The following is an 18,093-nucleotide window of genomic DNA, read 5'->3' as shown; positions in this document are numbered from 1 at the left end:
TTTTCACGCTGTTTGCTGTAAATGTTGTGATTGCATCAGATGGCTATTATTACCTCAGTACAGTTTTACAGAAATATGAGCAGGTCTGTTCACGAATATGCGACACTTTGACGTCCCAGGGTGTTGAGGCTTAAATCCATGTTTTTTTGTTGTTTTGAGACTTATTTGAGATTATCTGTTATCTTATCAACATAAAATTAAATTTAATTACATACAATAATAATAAACATGAAAATACTGTCTCCCCTTAAAATCAACGTTGTAGATCGATTCATTTTAATTCAGCTAAGTCACAGATTAAACACCTTTTTAATTACTAAATTTAGTAATTAAAAAGGTGTTTAATCTGTGACTAAACTGAATATACATTTTTTTAAGTTTACCTACAGTAAATGCCATAAAAAAATAAACATTTCATACATAAGTAGTAATTTATTAAAAATTCAGACATACATATGCACATTTTTCAATTGCTGAATTAAGATAATCAGAATCAACAACGATTATTGTAAATTAGGCTAAATTACACACATAATTTGTGGTTTTAAAAGGAAATTCTTTGAATACAGTCTTTTGTTTGAATTATAACTTCTGGAGAAAGTGCATAACATAACTAAAGCAGCAAAAACAAATAAAATATATTCTGAATTGAGAATTAAAACGTTAAACAAATTAAGACAAACAGCCTATTAACCACAGGACATATGAAACCAAATGAAAGTATGTAAATCTGTCATTATTTTAACATGTCATTAACAAGTTGAGTTTCTTTTCATCTGATGTACGCGTGTGAACAGTTCTGTCAGGAAAAGGTGGCGTTCACTGGCAGTAGAGCGTCAGCACATTCTCCTGATTGCCTCGGACAAGAAGAACTGGAGGTCGAAGGTCACGTGACACGATCTCTAGCCATGCCATGTAAAGGGGACTAGGACATGACCCTCTTCGCGCCACCGGCATAGTTCTGCCAAACAACAAAATATAGAAAAATTACAGGTGAATCAGAAAGTCACAGCTTAAACTGGTTGATCACGGTTTTGTTTAAATGCAATCTAAATTACATCATGGTAGAACATCCTGTATAGCACTTACACAATGATCAAAGCAGCATCTCTAGAGTAATCTTGAATAACTTCATTCAGTCGGATCTGTCGAAGGGACTTCACAAACACAGGACAAACATGTTTAACCAGAGCATTCATGAAAGTAGGCAACCAACTTTTTTAAAGGCTTCGTAACCTAACTCCATCATTTGACCTAAATTACCTTCGCTTTGAACGTTTCGAATTCCTCATCAGACACCATCCAGGAGAATTCCTTTGTTGTCTCGTCGGCTTCTTGACCATCCTTTTGGACTGAACTTACTCTATACGGAGCTATGAGATCTTCAAACCTTTTAATGCTGTTTCAATAATTTGAGGACAGAAATAATTTTTTTTTAAATAGTATATACAGAATATATACGGTCCATTAATTTAAGAGGTAAGTGCAGAAAGTTGAATAGAATAAATGAGACAGTACTTCTCAGACTGTGGTTTTCCATTGATGTCAGGAAGAACTTGAATATCTTGGAAACCCAGACGTAACCTGCCGATCAAAGCTTTGAGCCTGACAAAATACAAACGCAAGCTCGTCTTAACGGACTTTGACATTCATAGGACCAATTAAATAAATGTAGTTAGAATTATTAAATAAATCAATTAATAATTTTGAAAGATGTATAGTTTTACAGATATATATGAATATATATATATATATATATATATATATATATATATCAATCACACTTCACCAATCAAACGTTTGGTCTGATCAAAAGTGACAATAAAACATTTATAATGTTAAAAATTTCTTTTAATAAATGCTGTTTTTTAAAAAAACTTTTAGTTCATCAAAGAATCCTATGCATCTTGGTTTCCACAAATAACCTGTGATAAAATCATGAAACCAAATCTATAAGACCAAATCAGCACATTAGAATGATTTTTGAAGGATCATGTGACACTGAAGACTTGAGTAATGGTGCTGAAAATTCAGCTTTGCCATTACAGGCATAAATTACATACACTCAAAAAGGATTATAAGGAACACCTGTTCAATTTCTCATTAATGCAATTATCTAATCAACCAATCACATGGCAGTTGCTTCAATTCATTTAGGGGTGTGTTCAATACAATCTCCTGAACTCCAAACTGAATGTCAGAATGGGAAAGAAATGTGATTTAAGCAATTTTGAGCATGGGATGATTGTTGGTGCCAGATGGGCCGATCTGAGTATTTCACAATCTGCTCAGTTACAGGGATTTTCACGCACAACAATTTCTATGGTTTACAAAGAATGGTGTGAAAAGGGAAAAACATCCAGTATGCGGCAGTCCTGTGGGCGAAAATGCCTTGTTGATGCTAGAGGTCAGAGGAGAATGGGCCGACTGATTCAAGCTGATAGAAGAGCAACTTTGACTGAACTAACCACTCGTTACAACCGAGGTATGCAGCAAAGCATTTGTGAAGCCACAACACGCACAACCTTGAGGCGGATGGGCTACAACAGCAGAAGACCCCACTGGGTACCCCTCATCTCTACAAATAGGAAAAAGAGGCTACAATTTGCAAGAGCTCGCCAAAATTGGACAGTTGAAGACTGGAAAAATGTTGCCTGGTCTGATGAGTCTCGATTTCCGTTGAGACATTCAGATGGTAGAGTCAGAATTTGGTGTAAACCGAATGAGAACATGGATCCATCATGCCTTGTTACCACTGTGCAGGCTGCTGGTGGTGGTGTAATGGTGTGGGGGATGTTTTCTTGGCACACTTTAGGCCCCTTAGTGCCAATTGGGCATCGTTTAAATGCCTAAAAACTAAAATACTTAAATGCTATCCTATCAATATGGGCCAACATTTGTAAAGAATGCTTTCAGCACCTTGTTGAATCAATGCCATGAAGAATTAAGGCAGTTCTGAAGGCGAAAGGGGGTCAAACACAGTATTAGTATGCTGTTCCTAATAATCCTTTGGTGAGTGTACATTGTAATAATATTTTACTATATTTTTAGGTTCAAATGCAGTCTTAGTGAGCATAAGATAATTGTTTCAAAATCATTAACTCCAACCTCAAACCTTTGAACAGTAAAATATATCTATATAATGTAATATGTGTAGCATGGACATTGCATTATGAAGTGTTACCACAAATAGCATTACAATTAAGGTTATACATACTCTTTTTTCTGCTCATCGATCTGTTGAGCTTCACCTCCAACAAACAACCTCACTTTGCATCTGCCCCAACGTTTCTTACGGGACAAGAGATACGGCACTAATAGTGTCAGACCTGACAACACAATGCATTGTTAAGCCATTTTTTCCACTGCAAAATCTTTAAAAAAAATAACACATTAATTGAAAATCAACTCACCCCCATCATCAGAGAGCCAATACACATCAATGGTCTTCTTTCCCTGTCTAGTCTGGAACACACTGGGGGGCTGGGACATGGCCATTAGTGCCTCAGGGTCCACTGCAACACAGGAGAAAACATGGTTTGGCGAAGAGTCCAACAGCCTTGAATAGATTTAGTATTTAAGAGTTTGAGATACACACGTGATGTATCAATTGTGGCTGTCGTAGTAGTTGTGCTCCTTGTGTCAAGTCCTGGTTCAGTAGATGTCTCGAACCCTAGATTGACTATTAGTAAAAAGAAAAAATCTGTCACTGCACATAAACTGTAGAAATTGTTAGAAAGGGAGTTTTTAAACAGTGCATACCATGTGCTTGCAATGTTCGACTTATGTCAAGACCCTCCTTCATCCGAAGAACACATACACCATATTGCAGGTCAAATGCATCGCTAAAATCACATGGAACGGTCACATGCCTTGACTTTTCTTCATCAGAATTGAACACTGAGGGAATTTGAAACTATATGATATACATACTGCAAAATTCCAATATAGTTTTCAATGTTGCTAGGTTGAGCTTTACGCCAGTTCTTCTTAAATCCCATCACTAGGACATTGGGCCTCATCCGACCCAAACCCGTACTCTGGAACAGAACCACCATAAACAGATATTACATCAGTCTCATTTTGCTGGTATACCTTCATCAGACTCTAAACTAATTAAATAAATTATATTTGTTTTGAGGTTAGAACATGAAGAGTAGTGCATTGTGGGATATAGAAGACCTGCAGCAGCATCTGTACGCCGACACGAAGGTCATCAGCCACTACAGTGTGGTAGAAGGACTTTATGCGCCGCTTGTTTAGCCAGCTTATATGAGGAGTGCTTTTGGCTGAGTCCATAGGGCCAGGCGAGGGTTCCCCCTGTCAATAACACACAGTCAGTCAAACAGATTACGTGCTCAGGGGAAAAGATGAAAAAGTGTTCAGAGAAGAACTTCATGTATTGTGAATATGTGTTGTGCAGGGACAAAAACTGTTTAACACAAAGTTTTGAAAGATTTGAAAGTCTATGGAAGTCAAAATATGCATTTTATGTTTACAAGAAACAACCAAGATGGAAAATGGTTCCAAATTTATTCTATCTATTATGAGAATAATATTACAGCAGGGTTTCCACATCTCTTGAACTTATGGAGTTTTCCAGTGGTTTATTATTACTGGAAATTATTTTAAAAATATACAAATGACACAGGAACAGTAACTTATTATTAATTTGCAATAAGTATATTTTCAGACTCATAATGCAAGTTCAGACCTTTATTTTGAAATAGTGATGAACATGAAAAATCATGAAATATTGGTAGAAACATATTGAGAGTTTGTTTTCATGCCAAGAGTTCAAAAACATCTTTTCTATTTTTTGAGAAAAAAAAGGGTCTGAAAATGTTATAAATATAAAGATTTTTCATTTGTAATGTGACTGGGAGCTATAACACACATTTGTTTTCTTTCAGCATGACTTTTTTGTGTTTATTAGAGGTTTATTAGAGGTCTTGTAGTTTTAAAGTAAAAAAAATGTAAAATCACTCCTAAAATAATCTATAATAGTCCAAGTGCCTCCTTTAAAGAGAACAAAAATATTCCAGGGGCTGGTTGCATAAATGGTTAAGACTAGTCTTACAACTAAGTCATCACATTTTGTTATGCTGTTCAAAACTGTTTAAAGTCATAAAAACGTAGATTGGTTTAGTTTGATACCAGAAACTGTGCCTTAAGTACTAGTATAACCAACTAGCATTGAGTCAAGAGGCAATCAGTCTTAGTCTTAAAGCGATACTCCAATTTTTTTGGAAATAGGCTAATTTTACAACTCCCCCAGAGTTAAACAGTTGGGTTTTACCATTTTCAAACCTATTCAGCCGATTTTCTGATATTTAGAAGAATATCAGTAACCAGACAGTTTATGGTCTCATTGACTTCCATAGTAGGAAAAAATATACTATGGAAGTCAATGAGACCAGAAACTGTCTGTTTACTGATATTCATAGGCTTTTCTATGACTGAGAGAATCCTCAATGATTCATTTGGAAAAGTACATTTTGAAAAAAAAAAAAAAAACATTAACTCAACATTTGTTGTTGTTTTTCAATGTGAATTTAAAAAAGCCTTTGAACCAGAACATTTGAACCTGCTTTTCACAACCCTGTTTAATGTTTCTATGCGTTAACTTACTCTAATGACATTTGCACATATCATAAGGCTCTGGTTCTTGGTGAAGGTGCTGATGAAATCCACTAGGGCAGGACGTGTACAGGGAAGCCCAGTGAGGACCAAACACTGTGGCCTGAGAAAAAGAACAGAAGGAAAAAAGTAGGACACATGAAGAAATGATGAAAATTGAGGATATAAAAATAGTTGAAAAACACAATTAGAACATTTTCAAGTGAGCAAAAGACCAGAGGAAAAATCAAACGACAACATGAACGTGATATTTACCTGTAATTTTTAATATGGTCTTCCACTTGGTTAAGACCGACACATTGAGACAGTGCCATGTTATATGAGCTGGCTTGCATTGATGAACCCCAGTTGACATCTGAATTGTAAAAACACAAAAACAGTCAGCACATAATGAAAGCGTGGCAATATTACACACATTTGGGATAACTTGATAAGCTTGATGGAATAATATGAGCTTCATGAGACTAATTATAACTGACAAAGACTCAATGAAGAGTGTAAGGTGTCTTACCGGGTTTCTTATACAGCACATAACCCAGCAGGAAGATGATTATGCCGATGGCTATGAGAGCAGCCCACCAGGTTAGAAGAAACATGATGATCACAGACACTACTGCTCCGAGCAACGACAACCACTTGCTATAAAATCGAAAAGTTGGACGCCAGCCTGCTCACACACAAGAAAAATGAGAAATGCTTCAGTGAGCAGAATATTCTGAGACGTGTGAGTTTACAGTAGTTTTCTGAGTGCCGTAAAACATATTTTGTTTGCATTTGTCAATGTCTAAGGAAAGAGCCCTGTGGTGGTTACAGTATGCTCCATTAATCAGAATAGCAAACCACCATTAAATAAGCAAATATTGCATCATAAATTGTTAGCTTAACCCATAACGGCTTGATGTATGGGTTTAAGTGCTCACCTGGTGAGTTAGTGATGGATGCATGGAAGCAGCTGAAGTTGATGAGGGCATAGGAGCAGAGGAAAAAGTTGGAGATGATGGGAGCAATGGTGTTCAACTCAGCTGAAATATTAGAACATTTGTTTGTCAGAAGGACATTTCTATAATAAAAAATAAGCACTTTTTTGAGAGCATCCGACAACTGCATGGTCAAATTTTGATGTTTAGTGGTTTACCAATAAGAATGAAGCATATAGCGATGATGTAGGCTAGCAGATAGCTTCTGAGTGGTTCATTATTCTTCCCATAGCCCTTCCCAAAAAATCCAATGCCTGGATAGAGGTTGTCCTTGCAAAGGCACTATAGGGGGACAAGGAATGTAAGGAATCAGAAAGGGGAATGGATGAGAGTTATGTTAAAGGAGTAGTTCACTTGCTTACAATTTACTCAGCCCCATGTCATCCAAGATATCCATGTCATTCTTTCTTTAGTCAAAGAAATTAAGGTTTTTGATGAAATCATTCCAGCATTTTCTCCATATAATGCACTTTACTGGTAACCAAACTGTTCAAGGTCCAAAAGACAGTTTCAGTGCAAACTGTTCAAAGGGCTTTAAGTGATTCCAGACGATGAATAAGGGTCTTATCAAGCGAAACGATCGCTCATTTAAAAAAATAACAAAGTTTAAGTTTTATAAGCTCAAATGTTCGCCTTGCTCTGTTCCATGATGCGCGTTCGTTGCTCTCCTGTTCGAACTCATTTATCAAAATGAACGAATCTTTTTTCATGTCATTTGGTTCATTCAACGAATGAAATGAACGAATTGACTCAGGAAAAGATTTGTTCATTTTGATGAACAAGTTCTAACTGGAGAGTCATGAACGCACATCACGGAATAGAGCAAAAAAAACTCATTTTTAAATGAGCGATCGTTTCGCTTGATAAGACCCTTATTCATCGTCTGGAATCGTTTAAAGCCCTTTGAACAGTTTGCAGTTTGCACTGAAACTGTCTTTTGGACCTTGAACCGTCGCAGTAAAATGCATTATATGGAGAAAAATCCTGGAATGTTTTCATCAAAAACCTTAATTTCTTTTCGACTGAAGAAAGAAAGACATGGACATCTTGGATGACATGGGGGTGAAAATTATCAGCAAAAGTTTTTTTTTAAAGTGAACAACTTCTTTAAAGGAGTGTTTGAATTAGTAAGTAACACTGAAGATAGTTTTGCACTCTATAATGGACGAATAAAGATGTTCAGGGGTTCATTCATTACCTGGAAAACCTTTGGAGCAGACACCAGACAGGCCAAAGCTGAGGAAAGAGTGGCTCCAAAAATGCCAGCACTGATCAGGGGAGCAACTGCAGACACCAGACTCATAGTCTGAAGTGATATATGACAGAACAACAACATATTACTTCTGTTAACCTCTGGTATTCCTCACTTAGAAGTCATAAAATATATATTTTTTAAATGTAATAATTGTACTCATTTTTTTCTAATTATGCACCATTTACTTCAATATAAAATAATACAAACATTAGAAAAAAAAATATTTTTCTTTATTAATACATTAGGTAAAAAAAATTGAGCAAAGGTATTTAAGGGGCCGTACACTACTTCCTTTTACTATATACTATATCGTATATCTGTAAAAGTCCCCTAAATGTCCATATAGCCATATATGGTTGCAAAAATGTTTGGATTTCCCATTCAAAATGTGACTATTAAAAAAAAAAAATACATTTTGCCTTTTCTGATCATGTCTATAATTTGTATGTGTGTGTGTGTGTGTGTGTGTGTGTGTGTTAGCAAGTGCCAGAAAAGTCACTATCATACATTTAAATATTTGCATGTTATACAGTATACATATGTTTTCATATTTTCAGTGACACGATGAGATAACTGTTCATTGACCATTTAGACATGATGGTCACCTGGTAATTATTGCTGAGTCCAAAAGGGCAGGTCTTATTGTTGATACATTCACTGAAGTTCCAGCCATAGTTGCAGCCAATTCCCAAACACTGCCCAGACAAAGATGATATGGTGTCATTCAATTCACCAGAAGCATCACGCACCACACAGGAGCCTGAAATGCATTTAAAGAGCACAACAACAGAGAAAAAACTCAGCTGTAAGTGTGACTGGATAATACAATGGGCCTCACTGGCATATAACTACACACAATTGGAATATTAATGTGCACAGTAACTGATATCTGAAACTGAAAATTTTGGTGATGAATCCGGAGGATGCTACTGTAAATGAGTGAGCATGTGCTGGCAGCTTGTATTTTGCCTAAAAATCACTCAAATCACTTCCATATAATAAAAAAATTTGGAGAGTCACATAATTATTCAATTTCAAAAATGTATATGTTTAGAAAACTGAAAAAAAAATACTTGCCTTACTTAAACAGGCATGAAATTAAAATTATTAGTATTTCCTAAATGCATGTTAAAGATCTTATAAGCGATTCATCCATGAAGATGTTTATTTTGTATAATTTTAAATGATCATAACTGGATCAAAATCAAATCAACAACAGAATCAAAGTCCCACAATAATCTGTTACACTTAGATACACAATAGGGAATAAATATAAAAAGTATGGAAGGAAAAATGTGTCGCTACTTCCGTTTTGTGACTTTATGGACATCTGGACTACGTGGGGTTTCAGTTCTAAACATTACTTTTGAATTAAAAAAATATATATTTATGATACTACTTATGATACTCACCAATAGTTGCTGAGATAATGAGATAAGAGATGGTGGTCCAAAAAATAGCCAGCATTGTACCCCGGGGTATAGCGATATTTGGATCCTACGGGAGATTTTGTGTGAGAACAATAAACAAAGCTTTTTAGAGGCTTGATTTCCCGCAATAAATATGCTTTCTGAAATGCTTTATTGGAAACATTACTGTGACTGGGAGCTCAACTTGCCTTCAGATCTCCAGAGATATTAGCGCCCGCAAGGATGCCTGTAGCTGAGGGGAAGAAGATGGAGAACATGCCAAAGAAACTGCCCTCCGGTCCTCGCCAGCCGGGCACAAAGTTTTCCGCAAAAATATCAGCTATTGGGCACAAATTGAGACACTTTATGGGCGACATATGGTAGTGTAATCTGACTAGCACTGAGAAAATGAAGATGGAGTGTTGTTATTAGCATATTTGTGGAACATATTGACTGCATTGCTCTCTGACCTCGGTAGCTGAAAAATCCTCTGGCTTGCTTCTGTGGAGTGGCTGGTATGATGGTTCCCACAATGTAACTGGCAAAGGAGATCATGATGACGAAGAAGAACAAGACCTGGGCCTGGGAGGATAACAAAACAAACTATTAGGAGCTGAACTTATTTAGTTAATCAGAAAAATTTTTAAATCCCTTTGCTCATGAAACAAACCTTGGACTCCCATTCCATTCCAGCCATTGAGATGGCCAGAAGGCAGGTGACAGTAATCACTCCAATGATACGGATATCATTAAGTTTGTCTACCATGCTAACCCCAGTGTCCTAATGGGCATCAGAAAAAAAGATATTGGAGGTGGTTAAGGAGATTCCCCCCATTATGTAAAAAGTTTTGAGTGCATAAAGCGTTATATAAATGTAATGAATTATTATTATTAGGCTATGTCTCAAATCATTGTTCAAACATAAGGAACAGTCGCCATGAAATCAAAATTTATGAAATATATTGCAGTAGCTTCCCATTGATTATAAATAATTTATTTGTGCACATCATTTTTATTTATTAGTTTTTATTTTATTTATTGATGTGCACGATCATATTCTTTTATTACAATCTATTAACGTTACCCCCCTCCCTCTTAGAAGCCACAGTTTAATTTCGGAGCGAGAGCAGGACAACCTTAGCCTGGCTGCGCCCTCCTACGCACTTCCGCTCAATTTCATTTTACTTCTGTACTATGAAATGAAGTCTGGTTGAACCAGGCTAGGACAACCTGAGCTGTCACTCACATGAGATCGCGGCATGGTTCGATCAATTTCCAATAAACTAAATTAAATTCCGCCCCTTTTTTGTCCGTTTCACTCGGATACTATGGAAAGTCTATCACAAATTATTACGATTCACGCAGAATTTAAAAAGAGAGTTTAACCAAAAAAAGCATGTTTACCAACCCTCATGTTAGTTTAAACCCCCAAAATTCCATTGAACACATTTCAGAGTTCACACGTAAGTTAGCTACTCCACCATAGGCCTAACCATAGACTGTAAGGGCCTAACAGTTATATTGTTTTTTCAACGGGAATGAAAGCTAAGCTGTGAGGGAAAGACATGCATACCTTTAGATGGTTGTAACGTTAGGCTACTGTTATTGAATGTGTGTTTTTGGATTATTCTGCCGACGAAATGTTGCAAAAATTACAAGAAACTTCAGTAGACACCATGAGCTGTGGATGTGATCAAGGAGCTTTAAAGAAATAATTTCAGTCCGTGAGCAAGTTTTTTCTCCAGTTTAGACCTAAGGTTTAGACAGAATGATGTTTCTCCTCCTCTTCACGCTGGTCATTACAGCTTTTTACAGCGGATACCGTTGAAAACACGGTAAATTGTTCCCTCACAGCCTGCTTTCATTCATACGTCATGGCGCTGCACTGAATACCGAGGCCTCTTCTTGTCACGCGGATTGGTTGGATGGATTACTGTCATGAACGTGCTTCCCCCGAACTTTGTTAAATAAACTTAATAAGGTAGCCAGACAACCAGTAAATTATTCACAATTTTCCTTTTTGTATCTAAAAAAAAAAAAAAAAAAAAAAAAACTAGTTGCCTAGCTACATTTAAACATTTTTGGGGTGTTGGCATTTTCTTTCATATTCAGTGAATTATGTGTAGCCTAGCAGCCTATAGGCTACTGGTCCATTTCACCCACCTGCATAAGTGCCTGCACTGTTTCAGCAAAACCCACTGTGTGCATTGCTACAGCCACCGCATTAGCGAAAGCAAATATAAGCCCAATCGAGCCCCCAAGTTCTGGACCCAAACTACGAGAGATCAGAAAATATGTTCCACCTGGCGAAAGAATTACAAAGAATAGATATCAGTGATATCTGATAATCGTTAAATAGCATGACTAGGCAATATTGAATCCTGGAAAGAAGTCTGATAATGGCTTAAAGACAATAAATGAATCATGTTAGTCAATTTTACTCAGCACATAGGCCTACATGTATTGCATTGTCTTTACCTCCTTTAACCTTGCCATTAGTGGCAATGGCTGATGTGGACAAGCCAGTGATGCCCGTTATAGAAGAGGAGAGCAAGATTATAACCCAAGTCAGACCTTTAAAGTGAAGAGGAATATGTTCATATTATGCATTTCTAAAACAGTCACAGAGATCAGTAACGTAACAGCCCTTACGGGGTTCACAAAAAATAAGGAGGGAATTTAACATTAAAACAGACACATGAAAATGAAGGGATAATAAAAACATAGATTGACATACCAATCCCTGCCTGAGCTGTGATCCAGGGAAGCCTCAGGTACAGAATAACACCCCAGATATTCAGCATACAGCGGATCTGCAGGGAATTCAAGAAACAGTGATGCTTCAATCGGATCCATTTAGATTACTCAATGTAGAAATGCTTTGACTTTATTCAGATGTTTGGAGTATTTTACCCATAGGCAGAAAAAATATAGTTTAGACACTTAAAATGTATGAACACTTGCAATATAACAAAATATTCCTCCATATTTGTTAAAATATTATTTAATATAGTCTATTTATGTACACTGTAAGAAAAAGTTTCTGCTTTAAATTAATTAAGTTCAATCAACATGGATGTTTAAGTCTTTTCAATTTAAATTACATTAAACTGACTTAAAATGAGAATGGTATAACTTCTAAAAAAAGTTTAAAATTGCTTACACAGTATTTTGATGGTTTAAGGATTGTAAAAACATGTTGTCATAACTTATTGATCATAGTGTAAACTTGAGGAGAGCTGAGTTAATATTGTTTCAATAATAAAAAAAAGCCTTTAAAAAAAAAGTTTGCAGATGCCACTTAGTTTTTAATAGAAAAAAATCTTGGAATATCAAGTTTGGCCCCAAATACGATTTGGTGTTAATTGATGAAAAATGATTTTGGTGTTAATAATGAATGTATTCATTATTGTTTATACACCAAGAAGCATGTTGTGGTGCGGTTTTTAAAAGTTAATGTTTTTTTTTTTTTTAGTAATCTTTAATGTTCTTATACCATGACTCCCTGAGCCCATCCAAAGCGAGCCGGTTCTGGTGGAGGTTCTGTGGGTTCATCTTCATCGGGGATCTGTTTGTCCACACTCGGCTCTTCATATAGAGGAGGTGGAGACGGGTCATCCTAAGAGAAAATAGTGGAAACCATGACTACTCCTTTGTGGATTTCTGAATAAAGATTTATTTCTTTGATAAATAAGAATAAACTTAATTGAATCCTAACGAAGATTATCAACATTTCACTTTTATCTGGAACAGACATTCTTCAGCATTGGTTAAAAGTTCATCAGTGTGGTTATATGTGCGATTTATAAAGGGAAAAGGTGTAGTTTTGTGTCATTCCTACCTGAGGGTTGGCGTGAAGCTGAAACAGAGAAGGTCTTGACTTCTTTGCTCTCCCAAAAACCTCAGTGTTACTATAGAAGTCATAACTCGGTGGAGTATCCAATGTGTCATATCCAGAGAAGACGCCAGAGCTGCGGGATGCCACGCTGTCGCTATCAAAACTGCTACATCCCCCCAAACTGAATTTACGATCATCTCCATTGTTTAGTGAGGAGCCCGAGAACGGGCTTCTGGCAGTTGTGAGGTTCATCCCTTCATTGGCCTGCGGTACCTCCGGCACAAGTGAATCAACAGATGTCTGAGTAAAGCCAAGGCTTGATTTGAAGGGTTATATTATACCTGAGCCGGAAGGAACCACTTGTGGATGTGTGATTAGCTTTGAGAACATATTCTGGAGCTTTTGTAACGGTCATTAATTCTTAATTGTTGCTGCAGGGCCTTTAGTTTGTACTGGGACTTGTAAACATCATCAGAACATGTAATGACTCAGATCTTTAGTCAGATACCCTTGACATAGGTTCTCAAGGACAAATGCAGGTTTAAGAGTCCTGTGTCATGCACGAGAAACAATAAATTATGAGTTTCACTGGCAATGTTATCAGCTTATTTGATTGAGAGAATGATTGAAATGTTTAATTTTCATTTTTGGTTATTTTATTTTTCTTTTTGGTTACTTCAGTTTATTAGGTAGGCACTGATCTATATAATGAGTCATTCTATATAGATCAGTGGGTAGGCCTAATTTTGGTAATGTTCTGTTAAAATCTGATAACGAACAATTTTCAGCCTGAAAACTTTCAACATTGAACAATGGCTTGTTAATATTTGTTAGAGATAAAACTAATATGGAGAAATTAATTGTAGTATTGACTGAAATGGTGTATTTTCCAACCTGTAGTGACCTTCATGTTAGCTAATTTAACCTGCTAACAGCTCACAGTCGTTCCAACTGACAGACTTTTGCCTTGAGCGTTGACTTATCATTGCAGATGCAGTTCCTCATTAACTAAAACACCAATGTCCGCCAATTCATGTGACCCAGGGAGCAGCATCGGGTTAAGTAATTATTTCTGCAGAAATTGGTTTGGAAGCCCCAAAGGTGGAGCCTGTTCAGTGTAATTAGTGTGGACCCATCAAACGTACCCACAGGTGCTCTCCTTTGAAGCAGATTTTTGATTACATTTCTATTATTAGACACAAAGCTTAAGCAGAAAAGTAACTGCTAAATGGTCATTTTGAAATCCTTATGCTAGGGGAAATGTCGTAACAAGCAGTAGAAGATTTAAATTGTTTTAAATTGAAATTACAATGAGCCCACTGTGTGAAATACTGTTTTTTTTTTCAAATTACATTAAATCATTCTTAGTTATACCTAAAGTTTTAATAAGATAAAACCAAATAACTGATCGTTTTACAATTTCCATTGGCTATTTCTATAAAATGATGAAAGTTCGTATAAAGAAAAATGATTATTACTATATAGGTTACACACCACCATTCATAAGTTTGAAGTCAGTAAGTTTTTTTTTTTTATTAAATTAATGTTTTTATTCAGCAAAGATGATGAAAAGTGACAATAAAGATTTACATTGTTACAAATGATTTCTATTTCAAATAAATGCTGCTCTTTTGCATTTCTATTCATCAAATAATCCAGATAAAACGAGTTAAAAACATTCAAGAGAATACTCATTGAGAACCAAATCAGCATATTAGAGTTTCTGAAGCATCATGTGACATAACGACTAGAGTAGCCTAATGATGCTTAAAATTCAGCGTTGTCATCACAGGAATAAATTACGTCCTAAAATATATTAAAATATAAAAATGTTTATTATAATTGTAACACTTTACATTAAAAATAAAAAGGAAAATTCATCTTGGTTGTACGAATTTTTATTTTCAAAGAACCACTCCAATATTTTCCCATATTGAGCATAATACATTACATGTAGCCTAAGCTTTTGTAATAGAGATGCATAAGGTGATCCGTTAGCCGAGCTCCTGTTGGCAGCGGTGTGGTGCCACCCTGGTGTTGTGAAATAGCCGGTTTAACGCGGACGTGTGACATCGGCCTGATTCACAACACCAGCTGCAGCACACACACCTCACACACAAGTCCATGCGGCGTGAAGACGGAAAATTTCCCTTCAGGTTTTCTTCTTCTGTCAAAGACACTTCTATTTTGACACTTATGATATGGAAGATTGAATGAATGTGGACCAGATTTGTCCTTGCAGGTTTAAAGCAAGAAATGATGTTAAAACAGCCTGATTATTGTGAATCCTGCACCTTGAATTTAGGACAGTGCACTGGTATATTCAGCTCCAGATGCTAATGGTTAAAAATGCAAAGCAGAGTTTCGAGGGAGTTGAAGCAAACACTGCAGCCGGCCGTGTCGAAGCCGTCCATCTGTGTTCTCTATGGGCATTTCCTCCATAACCCAGCATCTGCTGAGAGAATCAATGTCACACACACTCACCCCTGCTCTCAGAACTCTCTGAGAGAGATTTAAACCCTTCCCTGACCACCCAGACACTTGTTTGTACAGTAGGACTGTGTTACACAACATACATTACATGAATAGAGTGTGAGCGAACCAAAAACCAAAAAGGCGATTTCTTTTTACAACTAGAAATTAAAAATACTTCTAAAGCATTTAATAAAACAATAATTCATTTCAATACATTATTAAAATAAAAAGTTGTATCTGTTAATATCATTTAACAGAGCTGAACGTACTCGGTTACCTAATGTAACCTCGTTTCTCTTTAGAAGAGGGAACGAGTATTGCGTAAGTTGCTTACGCTACGGGTAAAGTCATCTTTTCTCGAAATCTGAAGCCAAAAAATTATCCTTAATTTTGTATTTATTGTCAACGCAGTGCGGTCGGTGGACAGTAGACCATAGTAGGCTATTTAAGAGAGCTCTGCGTGATGTTGCGCCCTCTATGTGTCACCCACCAGAATGGGAGTGGCTAGCGTATATAAAAGAGGGGTTCGCAGGCCGAACTCTGGTTTTCATTGACTGAAGCGAATGAGCTTGTGGCGCGAACACGGCAGGTGTTTCAATACTTGTTCCCTCTTCTAGAGAGAACCAAGGTTACATTAGGTAACGGAGTACGTTCTCTTATGAGAGGTTCTCTCGTATTGCATAAGTTGCTTATGCTACAGGAACCCCTCGTCAACGCCGTGCGCGCCAAGCATCCGCTGCATGAGACCCGTGGAACAAAACATGCAGAACAACAGGCGCAGGCCACCACATGTTATATATAGACTTGGCTCCGCCAGTCTATGTATAAACGTAGAATAAAGGCAGCCAGCAACATGGGCCAGCACAGTTCACAAGCACATAATAGGGCAGATAATAGAGCAGCTCCACCGGACTATGTATAGACAGCATTACCCCTTCGCGCAGTTGTCAGGAAATAGGCGGCCAGCAAAGCGGGCCCGCACAGGTATACCGGCGCATCATAGAGAAATACAGATTGCCTCAGCCGGTCTATGTATAGCGAGTCTCGCCTCACTGATATGAGAGTGGCCTGCACATGAACAACTGGGCAGAACATACAAATCACTCAGACTTAGACTTAGAGTGGCACGTCTCCCTGATCCTCTTGATTACTTGTAACAGCAAGATTAAGGAGAAAGTGTACAGCGGGCAGCTGGGCCAGGTTTGGGCCAGTGTGTCCTCGCTTTTTGAAAATAATCTTGGGCAATGAGTGATGTCTTTTGACGCAAAAAAGGTGCCATAGTGACTGGACCTTTGGGGGTGCAGGGACCATTCTCCCAGGGGAATGTTGTCCCTGTACAGTCTGTCTGGACCGATGTTCTCGTGGCTCGTTTTCCAGGGCGGCCACCCTGCCTTCGCTGCAAAGACGGAGACTGAGCTGGACACAGGACGGAGCTTCGTGCAGGCTGGTCCCGGCAGGAAAAGATTCAAGGCCTGCATGGTCTTTTTGTACCTCCAAGAATCGGTCCACGATCCCACTGGCCGAAGAGGAAAACAGCCCATTCGGATTCCCTCATGTCGGCGAACGTCAGCCAGAGGTGCCTTTCTGTGACAGTCAGAGAAGACATGCACCTTCCAAGGGCCTGGGCAGCGGATTTAGTGGCGCGAAGGGAGAGGTTCGTCGTGCTGCGGAAATCTGTGATGGAGGCAGGATCCGAGCTTTTCTCATCCAGCTCACAGAGGAGATTGGTTTGGAGGATCTGTAAGACTGCCATGTAAGGCTGAGGCGGCTTGTCCAGCGGCTGCAAAAGCGCGGCTGACAAGGCCTGATGTAGTCCTGCAGGCTGTAGACGGGAGGGCAGCCTTTGAAAACCACCCAGAGGCTGAACCGGTGGCAACATGGGCGGGAACCAGCGGTTGCGTGTCCAAGAGGGGGCACGGGGAAGGAGAGAAAGAAGCGCGAGGGAAAGGTTCTGGTGAGCTTCTGGGCGCACCAGATGGTGGTCCCTGGTGGCTTCTGGGAGCAGCGCTTCTTCCTGTGCATTGAAGATTTCAAGTCAAGCCCGCAGGGTCGACATTGAAAGATATTCACACAAAGGGCAGCCGCCCGAAGAGAGACGGCCAAGACAGAGGGCGCAGATGAGATGGCGGTCTCTGGCGCTATATATATGTGTGTGTATCGCAGCGGCGAGCACACCCAGAGAGAAGAGAAAAGGATACTTTTTGTCAACGGATAGCGTAGCCGCAACGGATGGCTGGTGGCAGCTTCTCGACACCCAGCGATGCGAGGAGTTTCGCTAAAGAGATGAAAATCAGAGTTCAGCCTGCGAGCCCGTTTTATATACACTAGCCACTCCCACGCAGGCTCACCGATAGGCTGCAGCAGTTGCTACAGGACAGCCAATGAGAGCGCTTATACAGCCTGCTGTCTGCCGCACTGCATTGACAATAAATACAAAATTAAGGATAATTTTTTTGGCTTCAGATCGAGAAAATATGACTTTACCTGTAATGTAAACAA

The 18,093-nt window shown here is 38.2% G+C and overlaps 1 protein-coding gene across 1 annotated transcript; it reads right to left on the bottom strand.

The window, feature by feature from the left end:
* Positions 1–408: 408 nt before the first annotated feature.
* slc12a3 (solute carrier family 12 member 3) lies at positions 409–13,445 on the bottom strand. The gene is made up of 26 exons (XM_039693260.2): positions 13,123–13,445; positions 12,778–12,900; positions 12,019–12,094; positions 11,760–11,855; positions 11,445–11,584; positions 9,952–10,062; positions 9,752–9,863; positions 9,491–9,621; positions 9,285–9,369; positions 8,478–8,632; positions 7,816–7,923; positions 6,776–6,899; positions 6,561–6,662; positions 6,152–6,307; positions 5,896–5,995; positions 5,632–5,743; positions 4,183–4,320; positions 3,934–4,040; positions 3,763–3,845; positions 3,599–3,682; positions 3,414–3,515; positions 3,218–3,329; positions 1,519–1,605; positions 1,264–1,399; positions 1,090–1,157; positions 409–961 (listed from the first exon to the last, which is right to left on the bottom strand). Exons 1-26 carry the CDS (start codon positions 13,369–13,371, stop codon positions 820–822), a joined length of 3,039 nt encoding a protein of 1,012 aa, XP_039549194.2. The 5' UTR covers positions 13,372–13,445; the 3' UTR covers positions 409–819.
* Between the last annotated feature and the right edge of the window lie 4,648 nt (positions 13,446–18,093).

The sequence above is a fragment of the Pimephales promelas genome, chromosome 10 (genome assembly GCF_988280905.1).
Source record: "Pimephales promelas chromosome 10, fPimPro1.hap1.1, whole genome shotgun sequence".
Classification (NCBI taxonomy): domain Eukaryota; kingdom Metazoa; phylum Chordata; class Actinopteri; order Cypriniformes; family Leuciscidae; genus Pimephales; species Pimephales promelas.
The sequence above is the reverse complement of the archived record's forward strand: the minus strand, read 5'-3'. Positions and strand labels throughout refer to the sequence as shown.